Raw genomic sequence first — 23,751 nt, 5'->3', positions numbered from 1 at the left:
TCCTGATTCATCACAGCAGAATTAAATAATTAATATACAATTTTATTATTTCAAGTGAAAAATGGTATGGAACTAAAGCGAACACCTTTAAAATATGTTAAAAAAGAATTGCTTTTAAATATTTTTATGCTACATTTACTGTAATTAATAGATTGCGTCAATCTTTAATAATTTTCTTCTTTAAAATGTTACTTCAAGACTACCTATGTGTAATTTTTCTACCTAGTCAAGAATTCTAAAAAAATAAATAATTGATCTCGCAATTATGGGACAACCTATTTAGAATTAAATTGCTAATAAATTAATATTAAAAAATTAGTGACAAAAAGAATGCTGTTTCTCGTCCTGTTTAGTTCCTAGCATGTGGCTGCATTAAATCACACTAATTTACTAATATTGCTGTAAATAATCAATAAATAAATTTTAATAATAAACACACTCTAAAAAAATGACTTAAAAAATTTCATATTTAATTTACTTTATGTTTCATAAAATACTGTGAGCAAAGGGGATTAAACATATTACGAAATAACTCTACAATACTGATATTTTAATTACAATAAATAAATTTTTAAAAATAACCTCGCGCAAAAGAAAGCAGTCTTTAAAAATTCTGAATTTTATTCTTGTTTTGTGAAATCATAACATTTTGTAAATAATAAATATTAACGAAAACAATAAATAAGTTTTTAAACGAATTACAATAAATAAATTTTTAAAAATAACCTCGCGCAAAAGAAAGCAGTCTTTAAAAATTCTGAATTTTATTCTTGTTTTGTGAAATCATAACATTTTGTAAATAATAAATATTAACGAAAACAATAAATAAGTTTTTAAACGAATTACAATAAATAAATTTTTAAAAATAACCTCGCGCAAAAGAAAGCAGTCTTTAAAAATTCTGAATTTTATTCTTGTTTTGTGAAATCATAACATTTTGTAAATAATAAATATTAACGAAAACAATAAATAAGTTTTTAAACGAATTACAATAAATAAATTTTTAAAAATAACCTCGCGCAAAAGAAAGCAGTCTTTAAAAATTCTGAATTTTATTCTTGTTTTGTGAAATCATAACATTTTGTAAATAATAAATATTAACGAAAAGGCGCCAATCAGAGATAAACGCATCATGACTATCAACCCCTATGGAAAGAAAGATAATGTCAAGTGCGATGGATTAGCGTCAACTCCGAACCTGTGATTATAAAGGGAGGGGGGGGAAAACTTTGAGCGAGGCACACCTGCGACTTTGGGACAGAAAGGATTCTCCCCGTAAAATCTGTGGACTCAAAATCCTGTGGTTAGTCGCTTAGCAGTATCATGGGTACAGGGATTCCACGCGCGGAAAAAAAATTTCCTTCCCCTTCAGATCTACGTCTAAATCGAGGAAGTGGTCTCACAAATGAGATCTTCGCTGCTAAGGATCAAAGCTGAAGATTACAATGGCTTGTCTTCGGATGATCCTCAAAGAGTTCTCCTAGACCGCCGCCAATAGCACATTATACAGTTCCAGTGTCACGTAAGTAAATTATCTGCTTACCTAAGGTTTCGCATCATCAAAAATTTGCATCATATTTTGGCTCAAGTTACTGATATTTTGGTTCAAAATAACGATTTTTCTGAGAGTATCGATAAATTTATAAGATTGATTTCCATACAGAAAGGGGTCATAAATAATAACTAAGGAAGAATAGAGAAATATAGAGGTGCTAGCTGAAAAAATTAAAGGCTTTTAATGCTGATAACAGGTCTTTTAAATAGAAATCATTTACTATGTTCTCCCGTTACCTGAGCAAAAACTTCATTCCCTTCAAAAATATATATTAAATAGGAAATAACAGTCAATATGTCTCAAGCACCCCAAAAACAGGTGCCCAATCTCAAGACTTGCTAGACGTGAATGAGAAGAAACAAAAGTGATCTAAAATAAAACAAGCAAAGTCTCCAACGAAAAATAGAAAAGTACAGATGAGAAATAAAACCAGAACAACCACAGTCGCTGAGAGAGAAAAAGATGAATAACGGAACAAAAAAAGCCGCAGTGGCTTAGAGGAACAAATCAGGGTAAAATGCAGTTTCAAGCGCTATGGAGAGAGGTGATGAAGAACTTGTAAACGGCAATAGTAGCGCTTGTGACTTCTCAACTGTTACGTTCTTTTTATGTATTTTTGAAGAGAAAGAAGTTTTTAATCTAGTAGTATCTAACTCCTTCAGTTTCTCGGGATTATTTATTTAATGCTCTCCCCTTATTTTGAAGTTAATATGCCTTTTCAAAAGACAAAACAGTGTACAATAAGGAATTTGGAAAATCATTGCGATCAGGAATATTTATTTGTATTTAAAATTCTTTTTATATTTTATAACCGTCGTTGAACAGCCGACCCAAGTTTGGATTTACGATTGCCAATCTTTAACCTTGTCCCCTTGTCATTTTAAACCCAACCCAGAAGACAAGGGAACTCATGAATAAAGTATTGGGAGAAATTTGTCTTCGTCGAGAACTTTTAGATGGAAATGACCCTCCTTTGCGTTACATGGAGGAAAAATCACGAAAACCTCCCACGGTAAGCTTGACGGCAAGGGGACTCTAACCTATGATTTGTCTACGACCATCTCTGGGATCCGAACGCAATTGATCTCATTGGGAGGCGAACGCTCTATCCCCTGACCCACCACGGTTCGTATTTAAAATTCGGCATAATTGTTGATATAGATAGTTGCAGAAGAGAAATTTGTTTAGCAATATTTTAAAAGTATTTCGCCTCTTGATAAAGCACAATTTTTGAAACTATTAGATACTTTTATTGATATCTGAATTTCATTAGAATTAGATGAATGTTTTAAAAAACACTGCCGGAGTTTTGTTTGTACCTAGAACTACTATATTTAAAACGAAAGTAACCTTGTCTAGTGACTCCAGCCATTGATGTATGGCCATCAGGACTGAGAACTGTCCCATCTCCAGTAACTCGTCCCCACATTGGGGGACTCTCTGGTCTCGTTTTCGTGTCCATCTCCCTCCAACCACAGGAATCGACTATGAATGCACAATCACCTAAATAAAGCATATTATGATTAAAGATATTATATATTTCCACAATTTAAATTAAAAGGATTAAAAATTGCATTTAAATTATCTTCTAGTTAAGTAACCTTGTCTATGTCTTAGAAACATATAAAAAATAAATTAAATAAGCTGTTTAATAAATGAAACAGGTAGTTGGTTTCTAGTTAAGTAAATATCTCTATATATTTCTTGTTAACGTATAAAAAATAAATTCAGCTAAAATAAGTAGCTAGTTTCTAGTTAAGTAAATATAATGTCTTGGTAACGTATAAAAGGCAAATAAAATAATTTAAAATAATTAGATTAATCAAACTAGAACTTTATAATTTCCATGTAATATTTTGTAAGTGGCAAATTTTATCAATAATTTTTTTTCTTAAAATTTTAATCCAAATAAGGATAGATTTTTTGTAATAAGGTATTAAAATTTTATGATTTAATCCTAAACTATTAGGAATTTCCGTTGCATTTTCAAGGAATTCATGCAAGTTTCAAAGTTATTAAAAAATTCAAATAATGAGTTATTTCATCCAGAAATTCCCAAAAGGTGTTCCGCAGAACCCTAGGGTTCCAAAAGTTAAGTTAATTTTTCTCAACCAGCAATAGTTATATTTGTACCCAATCAATAACCCATAATTATTTAACATTTCGGTTGCTTATATGATCTTAATTTGTGTAAATTGAACATAAAAACGTTTAGAAAAATTTTTAAAAATATTTTTTTCTATAATATTTATATATTATATTTTTTAAAAGTTACTATAATATTTTTCTTTCTACAACAGTATATTGAATAAATTATGAAAAGAATGAAAACTTATAAAAATTAAAGAAGTACTTCTTGCCGAGCTTTTTAATTCAAATAAAAAAGTAAATTCAAGAATAAATGTTTTTTTCTGATTTTCAACGTTTGTAACATTTAGTACAGGGATGGGTAAACTACGGCCCGCGGGCCAACTGTGGCCCGCCGGAATATTTTATGCGGCCCGCGGATAGAATTTTAATTTGCCGATCCATGACGAATATAAACAATATACATCCATTTTCCTGTCTACTTTGTTTAAAGCTATTTTTTGTTCTTTTTTAACAAAGTATTGATGACTTTTTTACTTTCTCTATTTTTGTTCTACAAAACATAAATTGATGAAAATAGGCAGCTTCAATTGGTAAAACGTTGAAAGCAAAAGTTCTTGGTAGAATAGCCGTAGATTGGCGCCATCTGAAGCAGTTGTTTCTAAATATACCAAAGTTAGATTTTACAAATCATTACCAAAAGCTAGTTTCCCAACTTTAATATTTCATGCCCAGAAAATCAGTGCTATGTTTGCTTCATCTTAAATGTGAACAAGTGTTTTCTACAATAAACCTTTGAAAAAATCATTTCGGAAGTAGACTAACAGACAAACATTTAGCCTTGAGCATTAAAATTAGTACATCTAACTTGGAACCTCAATATAAATAACTTTTGAAAATGAAATAGCAATTTCATTCATCGCATTAAATATCTGAATTAAAACTTGCATATCGTTTTTCTATTTCAGAAGTTTTTACTTGGCCCACCAAACTTTTTTTTTCTCGTTTTTTTTGCCCTCGACCAAAAAAGTTTGTCCATCCCTGATTTAGTATTTTGAAAACCATAATTTAGCTTGTTTATTATTTCATTACTGTTTATTATATCATTTTAAAAATATGTATGCAACAAGAACAAATTGATTCTACTAAATATTTCATTCGTCAGTTCCTCATACTAATTATTTTTAAATAACTAACAGTCTTTTTTTTTTGTTAGTATATTCACAGCTGCTAATGAAAAATAGAAGCTCAAACACTTAGGGTTCCATAGCCAGACAAACTTGAAAACCATCTGATTTCATCAATATTAATATTATAATTTGAGTTGATTAAATTAGCATATCTAAGGTTGAAATTAGCATTAGCATAAAAATTACAAGTTGAAAGAGAAATTAAATTGAAAAGTTTCAATAATTGAACAAGTCTTACAAAGTTGAAAAAATTGTAAGCTATTCACATAAATAACTGTTACTATTTTAGCAGATACATTAAAAAATATTTTTTAAATGGTTTAGTTTAAAAAAGTTTGAAAAAATATTAAGTTTATTTTATTAAGAGGAATTTAATTAGCGAACACTTTACACTTAATGTGTGATTTCTTATTAACTTTTGATATAAAATCAAACTATCACGTAATAAACTGTTCAATAAAGATGTTAAAATATTAAGCTATAGAGTAGGAATGTTCTTTCCACGCAATAAACTGTTCAATAAAGATGTTAAAATATTAAGCTATAGAGTAGGAATGTTCTTTCCACGCAATAAACTGTTCAATAAAGATGTTAAAATATTAAACTATAGAGTAAAAATGTTCTTTTCACGCAATAAACTATTCAACAAAGATGTTAAAATATTAAACTATAGAGTAAGAATGTTCTTTTCACGCAATAATGAATCAGATTCGACACATGAGCCTGGAGGGTTGAAAATAATTTATTTCGATATTTTTCTTACCTGATTTACTAGCTTCTCTTGGAATACCTAAAATAAATATTTTATATTAATATTTAAATATTCTTTATATAATATTTAAATTATTTTCACAAACATTTTATTTTTATTTTAAAAGTAATCAATATTCTAAGTTTTATTTTTGAGAAATAAATATAAAAAGTATGATTTTTTTTAAAAATAATCAAAGTAATAAATGTAATAAATATTATTTAGTTAATAAATTTGAGCTTTCAATAATAAAGCAATATTATTTATCTTAAACTTTGAATGTTTGAAAAAAAATATGATGATGAAATATATTCTAACAGCTTCCTTAATTTTAACAACTTCATATTTATTGCAATTCTTTTTTGAGAAACTCAATTTTGAGCATATGAAATTTAATTTCATGCGAGAAAAGTTTAAGTGAGCAACAATGAGTTTCTTTTTACTCACTTGGACATGATCCATTGTTTAAAGCAATGTCATCAATAGCAATATCACTCTCACCAGGCAAATTGATTTCTGCTTCAAATATAACCTGAAATTATTTTAATTAATTATAACCATGTTCTAAAAGTTATAAGCAAAAGACTACTAAAAAAGTTCAACTTAAAATGTTTTCTGCGAAAATGTTTCATAACAGCTGTTAATAACTGTTAGGTAGAGTTTTGTTTAACGCGTTTTATAACATACAATGGTATCATTATAATATATAATAATATATTTTATAATATATAATGGTAAAATCTGATAATAAAATGGCGCAAAAGTTCTATTGAAAGATTTTTACCTTTTAAAAGATTCTCACCTTTTTACCTTTTAATATGGGAAAAAGCTTTAAAAAGCAGCCTTAATTTTGTCACATTATCTGCTCGTCAGTGCTGTAATTTATATTACTTAATTAATAAAACACGATCCATGCAATTGTGATAATTTAAGCCCCATAATTTCTAGTTAGTTATATTTTAAATGTTCAAAGCATTGCATAATTACGTACCGAAGATAATATTATAGTTAGTGCAACTTTAATTCCTTTTCCATTTATATATATGTTAACACAGCCAATACATACATTAACAGTAATACATACAATTATCGAAACATAACATACAGTGAGCTCACATAGATAAGAAGCGTTGACTATGGCAATAGACAAATTAACAGACAATATAAGTCTGGTAATTTGTCATATACCCTTTCAATACTTTGCAATTTATTTAGTTCATTAAATACTCAGACTGTTCAGTTGTTACCGCCCTTATTATCCATAAATTCTTTAAAAACCTTATCAAAAGTAAAACCATAAAAGCTTTCCCATTAGAGGACGTAAATCAATACTAAGGTAAGAATGTGATAAAGTGGTAAGTTCAGTTTAAGAGTTATTATTGATGTTAATCAAATTAATATTGAATTAAAATAATATAAACTAGTGTAGAATTCGATCAAAACTTAAATGTTGTTCTTAAGAATTCTGTACGACAAATGCATATCATTTTAAGCATTTTTTATATTCCCTTTACACGATTGATCTAGATAAAAAGTCGTCAAATCTAAATATTTTTTTTACTCTGTTTAAATTGTAATTTACGATGACCTCTACTATATAGGTTTTTATGATTTCACTGTTGGCAAAAAGTATAAAAATATATACCAACAAGAGAAATACGCATCATGAAAATTCCTATTAAAACAAAATTAAACTTAAAATAAAAACCATGATGGAGAACCTTGGATAGGAAACAAATTACTCACCGCGTTAGCTTCTTTATTTTTTTAAACAATTTAAATTACAAAATAATAATTTATGATTTTGGATTTTAAAAAAATGTTAAATAGTTATCAACGTTTTTAAAAATCAGAGGTAATCATTCCAGCTGGGATTTGAATTCGTGACCTCTCTGGTAGAAGGCGGACAGCCTAATCGTTACACCACGAATGCGCATCAGCTTGAAATTTTTGCCAGTTTAAAAGTAAATGAACTGACACTTTCGTAGAGAACCCAAGCTGTAGATCTGGCGGCTAATTTGTACCCTGTCCAAGGTGTTCAAACATGTTCTTTAATTTACGATTAACTTTCTTTTAATAGGAATTTTCGAGATGCGAAGGGCGCAATAACGGTAAACACCTCGTATGAAAACACGCTTCTTTGTTTCTAAACAGCGTAAGTGTGCATAAAATAATGACTTTTCTCGAATTATTGTTCTGTAGTGTGTATTATTTCTTTCAGTGAATAATTTCAAAAATACTACATTAGCAGATAACATATGTTAGCAATGTTGGCATTTTTGTTTACATCTATTATCTTCATCAAATAAATAATATGAAATTTGACTCCTATTACCCTAAATGGCCTTGGAAGTGAAAGTGGCACTTCTCCTTTATACCACTGGTCAGGTGTACGGGTACCCGAGTAGAGTTCCCATATGGGGTCTCCCGTCGCATTCGTAGTGTTATCGTACATGTAAACTCTTAAGGCCCCGACGCCTGACCCATAAAGTGACGTCCAGAAGCTTAAGCAAAGGGCACTTCCATTTCCTGTAAAGAAATATTCCACAGAATTAAATCTGGAATTTAATGGATAAACCTGTCATTAAAGGATATCATAAAGGAATTTAATGGATAGACCTATCATTAAAGGATATCATAAAGGAATTTAATGGATAGACCTATCATTAAAGGATACCATGAAGGAATTTAATGGGTAGACCTATCATTAAAAGATATCATTAGGGAATTTAATGGATAAACCTTTCATTAAAGGATATCATAAAGGAATTTAATGGATAAACCTATCAGTAAAAGATATCATTAAGGAATTTAATGGATATACCTATCATTAAAGGATATCATCAAGGAATTTAATGGATAGACCTATCATTAAAGGATATCATTAAGGAATTTAATGGATAGACCTATCATTAAAGGATATCATAAAGGAATTTAATGGATGGACCTATCATTAAAGGATATCATGAAGGAATTTAATGGATAGACCTATCATTAAAGGATATCATAAGGGAATTTAATGGATAAACCTGTCATTAAAGGATATCATAAAGGAATTTAATGGATAAACATATCACTAAATATCCAACATAATATTTTAAGTGATACCCAGCAATAACTAATTGATGATTAACATTAGACAATAATCACACAGAGCGAAAATTCAAACTTTTAGAATGAATATAAAAAATGTATTTACGCCAATTTTTAATTAAACTGTTGAGTGTTAAGTATATAAGAATATTTATTTTAGCTAAAATTAAATGCAGGATATCCTGCAGAGGATGAAGTATAGTTTGTGCTATGTAGACTGAAGCAAAAAACAAAGTGAATAAAGAATTAATGAAAGTACATAAATAAACATATTATAATTTCAGTACCATGAACAGGAGCTTTCATCAGTGTCCAAACACAAGATGATGGTAGAGATAGTGCACGTGCGAAGTAGTTTAACAAATAGGGACCAAGGAACAAGTTTAAACAAGAAAATAAAAAGAGGGGATAAGAAACAGATGTGAGATCATTTTGTGAGAGCCTCAGGATGCAACAGATTCTATTAAAATGGACTTTTAACTATTGGGAAAACGTGGGATACTAGAAAGATCATTAACTAAATCATTAAAATTTTTCAAAATATAGAATGACTTCCAAAATTCAAAATCGGAAGATGAAGAGCAGTGTTGAATGATTTTAGTTGAAATTTTGTATAGAATACAGGATGTTCTACAGTTAGATTGACATATTCAAAGAGGTAAAAAACAGTGCCAAAAGGAAAGATTATCATAGAATATGGTGATGGCAAAACGCATAGAGGATGAATATCCCAAAGACCAAGCAGGTTTCATCGCTGTGCTGGAAAACAACTAAAAATACTACCAACTTGTTAACTGCAAAGAAATTTATTTCAGTTATCGTTACAAGAATTGTTCGAATTGACACCCTCTGGCATCATTGCACAGTCTACAAAGTAAAAATGATTCAAAGATGCTCTAAAAGATGACAAGTGTGTTTTTGATTTCGGCAGAAGTGATGACAATCCGCTCTATGAAATCCACAAGCGTCACATAAACTAGAGACTGACTAAGTTAACTCCATAGTGAAAAGTCTCTCTGATTATGTTCCGGTGAAAGCATCCTGCTTGCGTCTATTGTGATTTTCACCTACTCAACGCAATTAGCGGTAGCATGTTCTATGGTAAGTTTTCAACCTCCTGATGCCTTTATTACCAAATCGAATTTTGAAATTAAAATTCCTTCAGAAAAATTTAAAAAAAGTACTGAAAAAAATTATAAAATAATAAGCTGTTCTTAATTGAACGAAAATAAGAACGGAATTCAAAATTAAGCTTCAACGGAAAAGAGCAAACACCAAAATTTTGAATTTACGCTGAACTATTTAAAATTTATCAAACCCTGATGAAAAAGGGAAAAAAAATCATTCAAATAGTTTTCCTTAGATTCAGCTCGTTGTGTACTGACCATGTTGATTTAGAACTGGACTCCAAAGTTGAGCTTTATCGCCAGGTCTGTTTGGATAAGCAGAATCTATGTATGCATAACCACCTGAAACATTAAAATATTTTTTTTTAAATTAAACTAAAATTTATTTTATACAAACAAGTTTGGAAAATGATTATCTATAAAAATGTTTTAGCTGTAATAAAAATAGTAAGCGAAATATGATTGGCACCGTTGAAGAAAATATTAGTTATTAAAGGGAGACAACATCATTCAAATGCAGAACTTTATGTGTGAAGAAAGATTACTTATGAATGAATGTTTGACTATTAGTCTCAATCAATATCTTTATCCGATTGCAATGTAATTCAGTACATTGATGGTATCACGGTATCGGCATTAATGACTAGTCATTAAAATTGCGAGCAAAATTTTTATAATTGGCCTAAAAAATACACGAGATTTTGAGAAATACGCAAGAAGTATAAATAACATTGTGTTCAAACTTTTGATCGTTCATCGGACCTAACTATTGGAATCATATTTTCCAGATTGTAGCCATCCCTCATATTTCAACAGTCAGGAGTACAAATCTGTTGAAAAAAGGGTATGTTAATTCAGAGAACGTACGCTTCTGTATCTGATTTCGCAACTTAAAATATCGTCTGCTCTAATTAGTTAGTATATTTGAATTTACCCCCGTGAACTATTAAGGTTGAGTCCTAGAAGGAGAAAATCCTATCAAATATTGTTTAGCGTTCAGTTTTTTTTTCTTTTTTTTTCGCACTGTACTAGTTTATTCTTTAACGGTCGTATTCATTTTATTCATAGTTGTCTAACTAATGGAAATTCATGTTTATTTTAAGAGCAATTGTCCGTCATACGAAAATAATATGCAGAATAATGAAGAAAATGCTTATTTTATTCAAGAAAAAAATGCTATTATTCTTAAACGTAATTTTTAAAGTATTATTTTGAGTTTTATACATTTCCAAAGTTTATCCACTGTAGTTAACAGATCTTCACTTTAATCTATACTATTAAGATAAGTATAGCAGACATACCACTAGAAAGGGTAAAAAAAAATTGGTGGCTAAGAGTAGATATACGACTAGAACGGTAAAAATCTTTGGTGGCTGAGAGTGGACATAACTGGAACGGTTAAAAATCTGTGGTGACTGAGAGTAGACATACTATTAAAATGGTTAATGATCTTTGGTGTCTGAGAGCAGACATACTAGAACGGTTAAATATATTTGATGGCCGAGAGCAGACATACGAATAGAATGTTTAAAACTCTTTGGTGGCTGAGAGTAGACATACAGCCACAAAATTTCAAAATAAGATATAAATGACTTATAAGCAAAAATAACTCCGTTATCTTAATACTTGGGCCTAGATTACTCTTCAAATAAAGCCTTCCTATATTCTATATATTATAAGCTGTATTCAATGGAATTGTTACCTGTCTCCCTCCATGTGACACTGCTTCCATGATCTCGGGATGGGCCAGTTACAGAACTGCTGCTGCCTCTTCCCATCTTCCAATCAAATTCATCGCTAGTATTTGAGTTCGTCCAGTTACAGAAATCGTGTTCGAAAGTACAATCACCTGTTTAATAATAAAATTAAACACATTGTTACAATATAAATTTATTCTTAAGATAAACTAACACCATACATCACTGTTATTGAGACTTTAATAAAAGGGTAAAAATATTGAGGCTAATTAGTAAAGTATGTTAATAGCGACAACATTTGAACTAAAATGTAAACGTTTCTGCACCACAGTGTGTTAATACCACTCGCAAAGTTACTGCCATATCTTATTTAGTATGAAAATAAATAATTTTAAAATTATAGATAAATAATTGTTAAATTATATAATTTATCATTTGGTTTGAACATTTTTTTAAATATAAGACAGACTATATTTTAGAACAATTTTTAAATGTCAATTTCTTATTATTTTAGAAAATGGTTCGATAGCTTAAAATGGATAAATGGTTAGCTTAGAGTAATCGAAAAAAATATCCGTAGTAAATTTGATAATAATGTACAATTAAAAAAAACCTACATACTTCCACAAAATCCATCAACTAAATGAAAGTCGTCGACGGCAACGTATCCCCTTCTTTTTAAGTACGTTTCTCTTGGAAAGGCTTCCATTACCAACTGAAAAGAGCAATTATCATAATATTAATAAATATATAGTGGAAAATTTGGCACAGTGAATCTGCTTAGAAAGTACTGGTACATTTTAAAAATACATTTATAACTTTCATATTTTTTCCAGTGTCTTTTTCAACGGCTCCTTTTTACTTATGATAGCTAAGCAGAAAATTATTATAATGGAATTAAATCATTCTGTTGGAGTTTACTGTTAGAGTTTCGTTTTCCTAAAAGAAAACATCACTTTTTTAGAATATTTAACTTTTTATTTTAAAAATTTTTAAAAAACACTTTTTATAATTGCTGAACACCCAATTTCAATATTGGATACAAGAATCACTAAGAGATGTTTGACCAACAAGATAATAGGTATAAGTAAATTTATCATTATTGCTAAACTATTTTATCATTATTGAGCACCTAATTTCAATACCTGATACCGGAAATACTGAGTTTTGTCGCGTAAACTAATAAATTTTCAAATGGCAAGAGAGCAAATTCTCAAATGATTGCAATCTTCAAGAAAAAATCTAGATCATTTTAAAAAAATGAGGAAAAAATTTTTTTTAACAATGTTGAAAACCTAATCTCAATACTTGATACCAGAGCTACTGAGTTGTTTCACTAAAACTAATGAGCTTTCGAATGACAGGGTAACAAAATGTAAAATGATTGCAATCTTCATGAACAAAATCTCGATCATTTTGAAAAATAAGAAGAAAAAAATTATTTTTATTATTGTTGAAAACCTAATTTAAATACGCGATATCAGAACTACCGAGTTTTATCAACAAAGGTAACAAAGTCAAAAACAGGATAAATAAAACTCTCAAACGGTTGCGATCTTTAGGAAAAGAGATCTGGATCATTTTGAAAAACGAGGAAAAAAACTTTTATCATTATTGAGAACTTGGTACTAGAACAACGGTGCTTTATCGGCCAAGCTGACAGGTTCGGAAAACTGGGTAACAAAATCTCAAATGGTTGCTCTTATTAGATTAGGAGCTAACTCCAAAACCGAGAGCCTACTCTGAGCTGTAGAATCATTGAAGAAGCTTCTTTAAAAAAATAAAGTTTTCAACTCTTAGACTTACTCTGTAAGGTGTTTCGCAAGTGAAGGACACCTTTCCACTTTCCCACTCTCCCCCAGTAGAATCTTTGGTCTCCCATATGGTATAGGTAACATCTGTTGCATTCACCAATATTCTAAAACCACCTACCGACAAACCATCAATGCTGTAGCTGAAACGAAGGCATTTGCCTTTTGGTGAGGTAGCATTTAGTAGATGTGTTGGCAACCAAGCTCTGTGGATTAATCCAGTCTCATCGCTCGACATTCTCGATAAATCCATGAAGGCATAACCACCTATGGATATAGAGAAATTAAACGTATGTTAAATGAAAAGCATTAGTTATTTGATTGATATATTTTTCTGTATTTAGCAATTTATATAATTTTATTTTATTTGTTGACAGATTTTGAACAACTGACCCAATTATTAGCTGACGACTATCAATGTTCAACTCCGTAGCCTTGTAATTTTGAACCAATCCAGAATACAAGAAAACACAAGAGAAAACACAATCCAGAATACAAGAAAATACAAGCATTGGGGCATACTAGCTATCGTGGAGGATTTTCAAAGGAACTAACCTCATTTGCGTTATATGGAGGAGGAGGTAACCATGAAAACCTCCTTACCCTGACGCAAAGGGATTCTAAACCATGATTCATCTACCACTGAGGATATTTTACATCAGCACGGTGCTCAGTGCCAGCCGTTTGCGGATTTCGTATCGGCCAGTCATCACAGAGATTCAAACCTGGGTCAACTCATTGGAAGACGAGCACTCCGTATCCTGACCCACCGCGGCTCAGTTTGTATCACTCGACATTATTACAGGTCATAATTAACTTTGGCCTTTAACACGTTGAGCCCCATGCGTATTTTGGAGGAAATCTTCGTCAGGCCACGTGAGCTGTTTCGAAGAGAACGCATTGTAGAGTAACAATGCGAAGCGATCTTCTAGCACAGTGTTTCCCAAAGTGTGGTACGCGTACCCCCAGGGGTACGGGAACAGTTTAGCAGGGGTACGAGTTCTTATGCGAAATATCTTGCAACAAACAAAAATTTCAAAATATTAAAAACAAAGCTAGCCATGAAAATTTACGATTACGTTCTTATCTATTGGCTATTTATTGCTGAGTTTACAGTTACATTAGTGGTGTCAACAGCCAATTGCGATTTTTAACTTTTGGGCAATTTTTTTATAGTAAAAAACACATTCATTTTTTTATTAGTGGTACAGAGCGTTACGAAAAATTTAGAAAGGGTACAGAAAAGTCATAAGTTTGGGAAACACTGTTCTAGCAGATTGAAATAAATAAAAATTAGTTTCGTAATAAATAAAACTTAGTAAATTTTAAGCAAATTTTCCTTAATTGCTTAAAACAATGTAGATTCCTTAGTTTTATATCATGTTTTACACTGTCAGTCACCAATGACTGACGGGGCGCTTAACACAATGGTATTACCATGGTATTTAATATTAGCCATAATTAACAGTGAAACCCTTAATTACATAGGAAGTGAGAAATAGTCTGTATATTCAAAAAATGTAACGATATACCATCGTTACAATTTAAAGATATCTCGATATGTTTAGTAAAAAAATTACTACGCAATTATAAACTGCTTACTCAAGGTAATCTTATATTTCAGCTTCATATAAAAATATTGAAGAAAATTCAAATATTACAAATTATTTTTTAAAATTATAATATGGGAATGTAAATTTTTTAATAAGACCTGTTCTTATTTAGAATATTCATATTTAAAAAATTGGCTTAAAATATCCTATCCTGGCAGTAAAATTCATTCGTTAAAATAGGGAATTTAGGGTATGGAGGATCTCAAGTATTATAGTAATAAGCCAAATTTTATGTCAAAATGTTTCTTCTTTGTATTGTTTCAAATAGATGCTGTTCTTTTCATTTTACAGTTTCCAGGAACTCCCTCAAAATGACTGCACAATATATAGAGACATATTCATGTTTTCATGAAGTTATGATGCAAGCCGGGATAATCTGGTTGGCAGGACACTGGACTCGCGATTGTGAGAACTAAGGTTCGAATCCAGTCAGCCAAAAACTCCCCGTTAGTAAATGATGACTGGTGCGCTCTAAATTTGTCGCGTCACAAAATCCTCCATGTTCTCATAGTAACTTATACCTTTGGGGGTACTTAGAGAGTGATGATTCTCTGGTTCAGATCAGAATTACGATCTGTGGATGAATGAATGGATTTATGAATAGGTCAGCCCTATAAACGGGTGTGACATATGGGTCTGGCAGAAGTCGAATTCTCGGCGATAGATGGCGTCACTGAAAAACAAGAACAATCGTACAGCCAGTGCTTTAACAGCCTACGACGACAACAAAAGTTATGGCGTTTTTCACACCGAAAATGCTCTCTTGAACAATTTAAATATCTAGTTTATATTTATGTTTCTATAATACTTTAATAGAAAGCATCAATATACCTTTTGCGGTTCCATTGTTGTCGACGGGTGGTCCTCCAGCCCAGAAGGCACCTTCGCCACATCCAAGTTCCCAGTTGAACATGGATAGATTGCCTTCAGGATAATGCAGGTCGAAGTCACATGCTGATGCAAAACCCTCTCTATCGGTAAAATTGCAAGGACCCAGAGTGTAGTTGTTGTATGCTATGAAAAGGAATTTCAAATGCATAATTAATGTTAAAAACAGAAAGTTCTTATTAGTTAAGTTCACTTAAGTGCAAGCTCTTGTACTTAACATGAAAAAATATATCCACCATTTCACCATTATTAAATTTATTTTAAATGCATTTCAGCTAAGAAGCTCTGGAATTGAATGTATTCAGCTAGTTTTATATACATTCAGCTGTTAACTTTGGAGTTAGCTGATTCATTATTAAACCAATTTTTTATTTTAACCAGATTATTAATTTAAGGAATGCATTTTTGAGAACCAGCTTATTAATTTAACGAATGCATTGTACGCAAACTAAAAAATTAAAACATAGGAAACACTTTTGATCTAAGTATCGGATTTTCATCAGACTGTTCAATAGATCGACGGAAAAAATGTTTTAATTAGTGAAGCGATTTTTAAATAACGAAATTCGATACAAAAATGTTTTTTCTTAGAATAAAAGTAATTTTTTTTAGATTCTATTTTTTTAAGAAATGAGCCGCAATTAGGAAAACAATGAATCCAATTATTGATTTAGCAAAAGGGTTATAAAAATCGTTTATCCAAGAATACATGCAGAAAGAAACTTTTTTTAAATTATTTATTATTTTATATTATTCAACTTAGTGATGTTCGAAAATTATTTCAATTGTAAAACATACAAATTCTTGCATCTTTTTAAACTTAGTCATTTTATAAAATTTAATACAAAAATTCAAAAACAAAAATAAGAAGGAAACCGCGCAAACGACAAAAGCGAATACCTTAATAATTTTTGATCTAATAATCGGATGTCTACCTACTAGCATTCAATCTAAATAGTTCAAAAACATAATCGTAAATATGTTTATTACAGACAATATTTTAATTTACAAAATCAGATTTAAAAGCAAACAGTCTCTGAATAAACTTCTCTTTTTCTACGAGTCTGTTTTTTTAATCTATGAGAATAGCCGCAGTTGGAAAATAAGATCTTAAATGTGCAGTTAGAAGAGTGGGCAAAAGTTTACGTTAATTTAACGTTAACATTAATTTAATTATTTGCATATTTCGCCATATCTTAATAACTAATGAAGCGCATTAAAAATATTCTGCATACAATTATAAAACTTGTTTATCCAGAGAAAATTCATACAAAAATTATTCTTTATAATTATTTATTATTTTTTAATCTTAAATGTCATAACGGTAGAAAGTATTTTGAGTTGTGAAAGTGTACAAATTTTAATATAATTTTAATCAATGTCATGACTAAATCAGACACTTCAAGAGCATCAGCTTAATTCTTAAATATTCTATATAGATCTCGGGACATAAAATTTACAAATACACTAGTGTGCAAAAGTCCTTGGTCAAACTCAATATTATAGATGGTTGATTGGAAATGTAATAAATAATGTATAATTTTATTTCTAAACATTCTTAATATGCTTATCAACCAGAAAGCAAAGTTAGCACTTTGAAAGTCACTTTAAATCTAATGCAATTTTCATATCAGTCGGGTATTTGTTTTTCGTGAAGCGATTTTCTTACATCTAAGAATAGGATGAAAATACGATTGAAAGATGCAATGTTAACAAATAATCATAAGTTTTGTATACTTACTTACAGAAATCGTGATATTAACTTTAATTTATTATTGACATTTCTTTTTGAAGAATTAGATTAAAAAATAAATATTCAACTGAACTGAGTGCAAAGATTTAAATTGAATACGAAGAAGATTACATTGTCCATCAAATTGCAAGAAAAGTAAAAATTCTGAAATCAGGTGTAATATATATGCTGGCTTGACTAAATAAGACGAAAAACATCTCTACAAAAAAAATTTAAAAAAATAAAAAAATAAAAAAACCCAGCTGAGAAAGGTTAAAATGCCTTTCACGCGTTGACCAAAAACTTTTGCACGATAATGTATGACTTTCTTAAGCTTTTGAAATATTTGAAATTAGGTTTCAAATGCCCAAATATTCAATTTATCTCCAGCTTAAATTCTGGGGACGATATTTTTAAGATTGCAGCTTATATTAGGAAGATGAAGATTACGAATTCGACGAAAAAATGTCACATTGATTTCGAAAAAAAAAATTTCGTGCCTGATTTCATACCTTAAATTATTGTCTGCACTAATAAATTAAACACATTTAAAGTTCAATATAGTACTTGATAAATCATTGGTTTAAAAATTATTAAAGTGTCCGATTTCTTTTCATTCTTTGTATGTTTTTGCACCTTATTTTTGTCTACTAGAACTTTAGTATCATTTTGTTCAACCCGTTGTAAATGTATTTTATTGAAAGTTATCGGCGATTGAGAACTGCCCTATGACAGAAAAGGGTCAAAATGTATATCCCTCTCCTTCTATCTCTTTCTGCCTATCAATCAAAAAAGTTCAAGTCAGATATTACTTACCATAATTCATTGCTGTTCTAACAACAATAGGACCTACCTGAAATAAAAAATGCACAATACTAGTTAGACATTATTTAATAAAGTATTTCATTTAAGCAAATTAACGCGCCAATATTTTAAATGAGCTTTTGTGATTATAAAGTAGAAGTAAGGTGAATTATCAGAAGAGACCATAAAATAGCCCCCAGTGATCGGCCAAATTAATTAAAATGGCTGAAAAAATAATTTCATAAATTGTGTTGCTTGTTTCTAAAATTGCCATTATTGCATAACTGCTAACTTTTAAGGATTTGGCGTAAAATTTATTCTTAAAATTGCAAAAACATTACATTTTTCTTTCTAACTCCTGAATTTATAAATTTACTATTAAATGATTCTAGCAACCACTACACAGGAAAAAAAAGTTACATTTATATATAAATTAGCCAAATCCAGCAACCAGCTGGTCAGCCTTTTTAAATAAGTAGAATTAAGTTTAAAATCTATAGTTTAAAATCTTTCAATCAAAACAATATGCTTGTATTATACACTTAAAATGTTCAAGTGAAAGATGATTTAATCTGTATTTCTTACTTGTTCTTGGTAAATTTGTTATTAAAATGTTTAGTACAACATATGCTAACATTAAAAAAAACAAAGAATCAGTTTGCTGATTATCTCAAAGACGCTTTTGATGGTTAATAAATCAAATTAGAAACTTTATAAAAATCAAACTGTGCATTTATTTGCTCTCATTTATTATGTGAGCCAATTAATTTCATTTGTAAGAGTTTTTTCGACAAGATGATACGAATTTTATCTGCTATAAACTTCTTTAAGTTAAAATAATACACCAATCTAAAGCAGTAAACAATACATTTTAAAGCAAAAAGAAACTCTCATCTTCTACTTATCGGTCAGACCATATGAAAAAAAAATCATAATATCTTGTTGCATTGTCAAAAATATTGTTGCGTTATTTTCCTTATTGATCTAATTTCTACATTGTTGTCAATATTTTTGTTACACCAATAAAATGCAGCAACATTCACGATATTATTGTATTCAATAATTATCGCTGTGTAGAATATTCACGATATTGTCATACTCGATGCAATTATGTGTATTATCAGTAAACGGTGACCTGAGTAAATCACTTGTTGGCAAACTTGTCTTCATAGTACCAATAGCAGACAAGTACTGATTTTTTTTTTAATAAAGTTTACGATTTGAAAGATAATAATATAAAGTTTGAGAATTTAAAATTCTTGATCAGGAAAGAGATGTGAGCATTTAATTATTATTATTAATGGTTAGTATTAAAATGTTTTAGTATTAGAATTTATTAAATTTTAAAATCTTGATATTGAAATGTCGTTTGTACAAAAAAGAATAAGCATATTTATTTTTAATACACAGAGAAATATATTAAGAGTTTACACTCTAATGCAAGAGCATATAAAAATGTGGTTTGCACGAATAAAAATAAGCATGTTTATGTTTAATACACAGAGAAATACAATATAAAGAGTTTACACTCTAATGCTAGAGCATATAAAATTGTGGTTTGTACGTATAAGAACATGCATATTTTTGTTTAATACATAGAGAAATATATAAAGAGTTTACACTCTAATGCTAGAGCATATAAAAATGTGGTTTGTACGTATAAGAACATGCATATTTTTGTTTAATACATAGAGAAATATATAAAGAGTTTACACTCTAATGCTAGAGCATATAAAATTGTGGTTTGTACGTATAAGAACATGCATATTTTTGTTTAATACATAGAGAAATATATAAAGAGTTTACACTCTAATGCTAGAGCATATAAAAATGTGGTTTGTACGTATAAGAACATGCATATTTTTGTTTAATACATAGAGAAATATATAAAGAGTTTACACTCTAATGCTAGAGCATATAAAATTGTGGTTTGTACGTATAAGAACATGCATATTTTTGTTTAATACATAGAGAAATATATAAAGAGTTTACACTCTAATGCTAGAGCATATAAAAATGTGGTTTGTACGTATAAGAACATGCATATTTTTGTTTAATACATAGAGAAATATATAAAGAGTTTACACTCTAATGCTAGAGCATATAAAAATGTGGTTTGTACGTATAAGAACATGCATATTTTTGTTTAATACATAGAGAAATATATAAAGAGTTTACACTCTAATGCTAGAGCATATAAAAATGTGGTTTGTACGTATAAGAACATGCATATTTTTGTTTAATACATAGAGAAATATATAAAGAGTTTACACTCTAATGCTAGAGCATATAAAAATGTGGTTTGTACGTATAAGAACATGCATATTTTTGTTTAATACATAGAGAAATATATAAAGAGTTTACACTCTAATGCTAGAGCATATAAAATTGTGGTTTGTACGTATAAGAACATGCATATTTTTGTTTAATACATAGAGAAATATATAAAGAGTTTACACTCTAATGCTAGAGCATATAAAATTGTGGTTTGTACGTATAAGAACATGCATATTTTTGTTTAATACATAGAGAAATATATAAAGAGTTTACACTCTAATGCTAGAGCATATAAAAATGTGGTTTGTACGTATAAGAACATGCATATTTTTGTTTAATACATAGAGAAATATATAAAGAGTTTACACTCTAATGCTAGAGCATATAAAATTGTGGTTTGTACGTATAAGAACATGCATATTTTTGTTTAATACATAGAGAAATATATAAAGAGTTTACACTCTAATGCTAGAGCATATAAAAATGTGGTTTGTACGAATAAGAACAAGCATAGTTATGTTTAATACAGAGAAAAATATATAAAGAGTTTACACTCTATTGCTAGAGCATATAAAAAGAAGACGCGTTTTTATATATATACGCGCCGATTCGGTAACGGACTGGCCCAAACGATCTTAGCACCACGTTTTGGCAAAAAGTTTAACTATCAAGTAAATTGATGAGTTTATTTTCTTTTATTATTTTTACTTCAATTTATAAAGTTTTTTATAATCGTTTGGTCATTTGTTTAATTTTTGTTCTATGAAATGCTTAGATCTCCTGTCAGGGATCCTGGAAAAATGTTATAAACTTTTATGTTAGAAAGCTGCAAATTTCGAAGTGTTAGCTCCGTTAAAAACATATAAAACCGAACACATTTTCCTCCAAATATTTCTTCTATTTTTTAGATTCTCCATCCTTTGACGAAAATCCTTTGACGAATTCTATATTTACTCATATAACCATGATAAACTAAAATTAAACAGTTGATCTCTTTTTAGATTAAATATTGTAGAGACAAACATATTAAAACACATGTGGGTATCTATAAAAAAATACATACCAGAAACGAAGTAATCGCAACTGCAGTAAGGCATTTCAGGACAAAACTCACATGCATCTCTCTTCCATGGATTCCCATTCAATATGTGCGACCCTTAAATACAACAGAGCACTAAATTAGCATGAAAAATGTATGATTCGAGCATTTCCTTAAAAAGGGATGTCAGTTAGTGAATAAATTTATGCTTTCAATAGATTCCTTTATTATGTAGCATCCAATATCCTCTGGGAAATCAAGAACAGATCAAAATTTATAATTTTTGAATGAAGTAATTGAGCTATCAATTTTTGTAGAAAATTTGATCTGAATGTTGGATCTCAATAGTTTAAACTGATTGAAAAATATTCAAACCTTGAGTTTGTTGATGATTAACACTAGAAAGACTGAAACTTAGTATATACCTATATCGCTCAAAATCAGTCAAAATGATTGGATTGTAAAAGTATAAATAATGTGTAAAGAAAGTTGTTTAAAATTAATTTTTCATATTATTTATAGTTATATAACAAGTTATTAGTAAATATTAACAATAAAAGACTACATGTTGGGCAAAATTCTAGGAAATTGTGTCATTATATTCATCATTGTTTTTCTAATTGATATTAAAAGCAGTCAAAATGACTTCCTTTAGCAATCTAGTGTTAAAGATGTCAGCAAATGTAGTAAGTGACCTTTTGAGAGTGACTTACAATAGGCATATGGAGAAAAAAGTGGTATTCTATCTATTTAGTTACAGATTTCTGAAAACTGCCTTTGATGGCGAGGTTATGGCTATTTATGTGGCACTGAAACAAATTGCCGCCAGATCATACAATAGGATGGTTATACTGTCTGACTCCAAAGCTGCCATTCAAGCTATTAGATCTCGTGAAATACCTATCTCTCGGACTATCCAGGATTGCCAGGTTCTTCTGGAGAGTTTGAGGATAGCAGGGCGACAAATAACACTCCAATGGATCCCAAGACATTGCGATATCTACGGCAATGAATTGGCCGGTATGCTGGCTAAGAAAGGCACTCAAATAATTCAGCAGCCAAGCACTCTTAAATCCTTTCATTCGGCAAGACTGTATATCAAACATTTTATGAGACAAAATTGGAAAGCGTTGCTCACTTCTCGTATTTCTTCAAGAAGTTGGAGGAACAGCTTAGAACAGGGTATTGCCGATAAGCCCCGGATTAAAGCTGTTGCAGAATTCAGGTTTGTGTTGGGCCATGATTGCCTGGCGAACCACCTCTGCCGCATCGGTATTCTCGCTGATCCAAATTGCCCGTTGTGTTCGAATAATGAACTTATGGACAGGAACCATCTATTGAGATGCTCGGCTCTGCGTGGGGACTCTGAGGTGAGGCGTTACTGGAGTGCCCGACATCTGTTAATGAGATAGTGACTTTTTTCTCTCACTTGTTGCTCACCTTTTTGTTCACTGTTTTTGTAAGAGTTTGTCATTTTCTTTTGCCATTAGAAACAAAAATAAAAAAGTTATAGATTTCTTAGAAGGCTAGGAATATTTTTCTCTGCAGTTTATGATTTTTTAACAGATCTTAGATACTTTCATACGCATTTGGTTTCTCTCTCCAAGCTACATATTTGTTTAATATGACATTTTTAGTCAATTCTTGTCAAAACACTCAAGTTTAAAAACGTTAAAAAGTAGCTTAAATGTTACAATATAAATTTGGTGTTAGAGATCATCATCAAAATTAAAGCAGCATTAGAACTGATGCCCGTTAATATAGTCATACGCCACTAGGGTTTTTCCTTAGGGCACTTTCATGTGCTTTTAAAAAGGTCGTAATAGGGAAATGCTAGTGTTCGCGGATGGAGACATTTCCGGACATGAATTTCAATGTAATTTCAATCTTGATGACATGTCCTAAATCTACTAAAAGTTTGTCTCCACATTTATGCGACTCCCTGTTACACAAAAAATAGACTAAAATGTCTTTTTTTTTAAAAAACAAAAATTTTTTAGTTTTATTAGCTAAACTAGTTTCCAATTTGAAATCCTATCATTCAAATAAGGCAAGATCAAATATTTTGTTTTATAACCGTCGTTAA

At 29.9% G+C, this 23,751-nt stretch overlaps 2 protein-coding genes across 4 annotated transcripts in view; one reads left to right on the top strand and one right to left on the bottom strand.

Annotated features, from left to right (window-relative positions):
- LOC107445741 (MAM and LDL-receptor class A domain-containing protein 1) overlaps window positions 1-23,751 on the bottom strand; it is a 62,948-nt gene that overhangs the window by 16,314 nt on the left and 22,883 nt on the right. For all 3 annotated transcript variants that reach the window (XM_087164378.1, XM_087164377.1, XM_087164376.1), the window contains exons 2-12: window positions 21,690-21,782; window positions 18,362-18,398; window positions 15,757-15,939; window positions 13,308-13,579; window positions 12,123-12,216; window positions 11,507-11,653; window positions 10,063-10,146; window positions 7,920-8,113; window positions 6,032-6,116; window positions 5,597-5,623; window positions 2,906-3,058 (exon numbers count right to left, since the gene is read on the bottom strand). In XM_087164378.1, coding sequence (XP_087020504.1) covers window positions 2,906-3,058; window positions 5,597-5,623; window positions 6,032-6,116; window positions 7,920-8,113; window positions 10,063-10,146; window positions 11,507-11,653; window positions 12,123-12,216; window positions 13,308-13,579; window positions 15,757-15,939; window positions 18,362-18,398; window positions 21,690-21,767 — 1,354 coding nt within the window. In that variant the 5' untranslated portion in view covers window positions 21,768-21,782. The remainder of the gene's footprint in view (window positions 1-2,905; window positions 3,059-5,596; window positions 5,624-6,031; window positions 6,117-7,919; window positions 8,114-10,062; window positions 10,147-11,506; window positions 11,654-12,122; window positions 12,217-13,307; window positions 13,580-15,756; window positions 15,940-18,361; window positions 18,399-21,689; window positions 21,783-23,751) is intronic.
- Window positions 22,337-23,077, top strand: LOC107445742 (uncharacterized). Its single transcript, XM_016060219.1, has one exon. The coding sequence runs from the start codon at window positions 22,337-22,339 to the stop codon at window positions 23,075-23,077; it is 741 nt and encodes a 246-aa protein (XP_015915705.1).

This window comes from Parasteatoda tepidariorum, chromosome 5, assembly GCF_982258835.1.
Source record: "Parasteatoda tepidariorum strain Cologne lab strain chromosome 5, Ptep-v5.0, whole genome shotgun sequence".
Lineage (NCBI taxonomy): Eukaryota > Metazoa > Arthropoda > Arachnida > Araneae > Theridiidae > Parasteatoda > Parasteatoda tepidariorum.
This window is presented reverse-complemented; position numbering and strand designations above follow the sequence as displayed.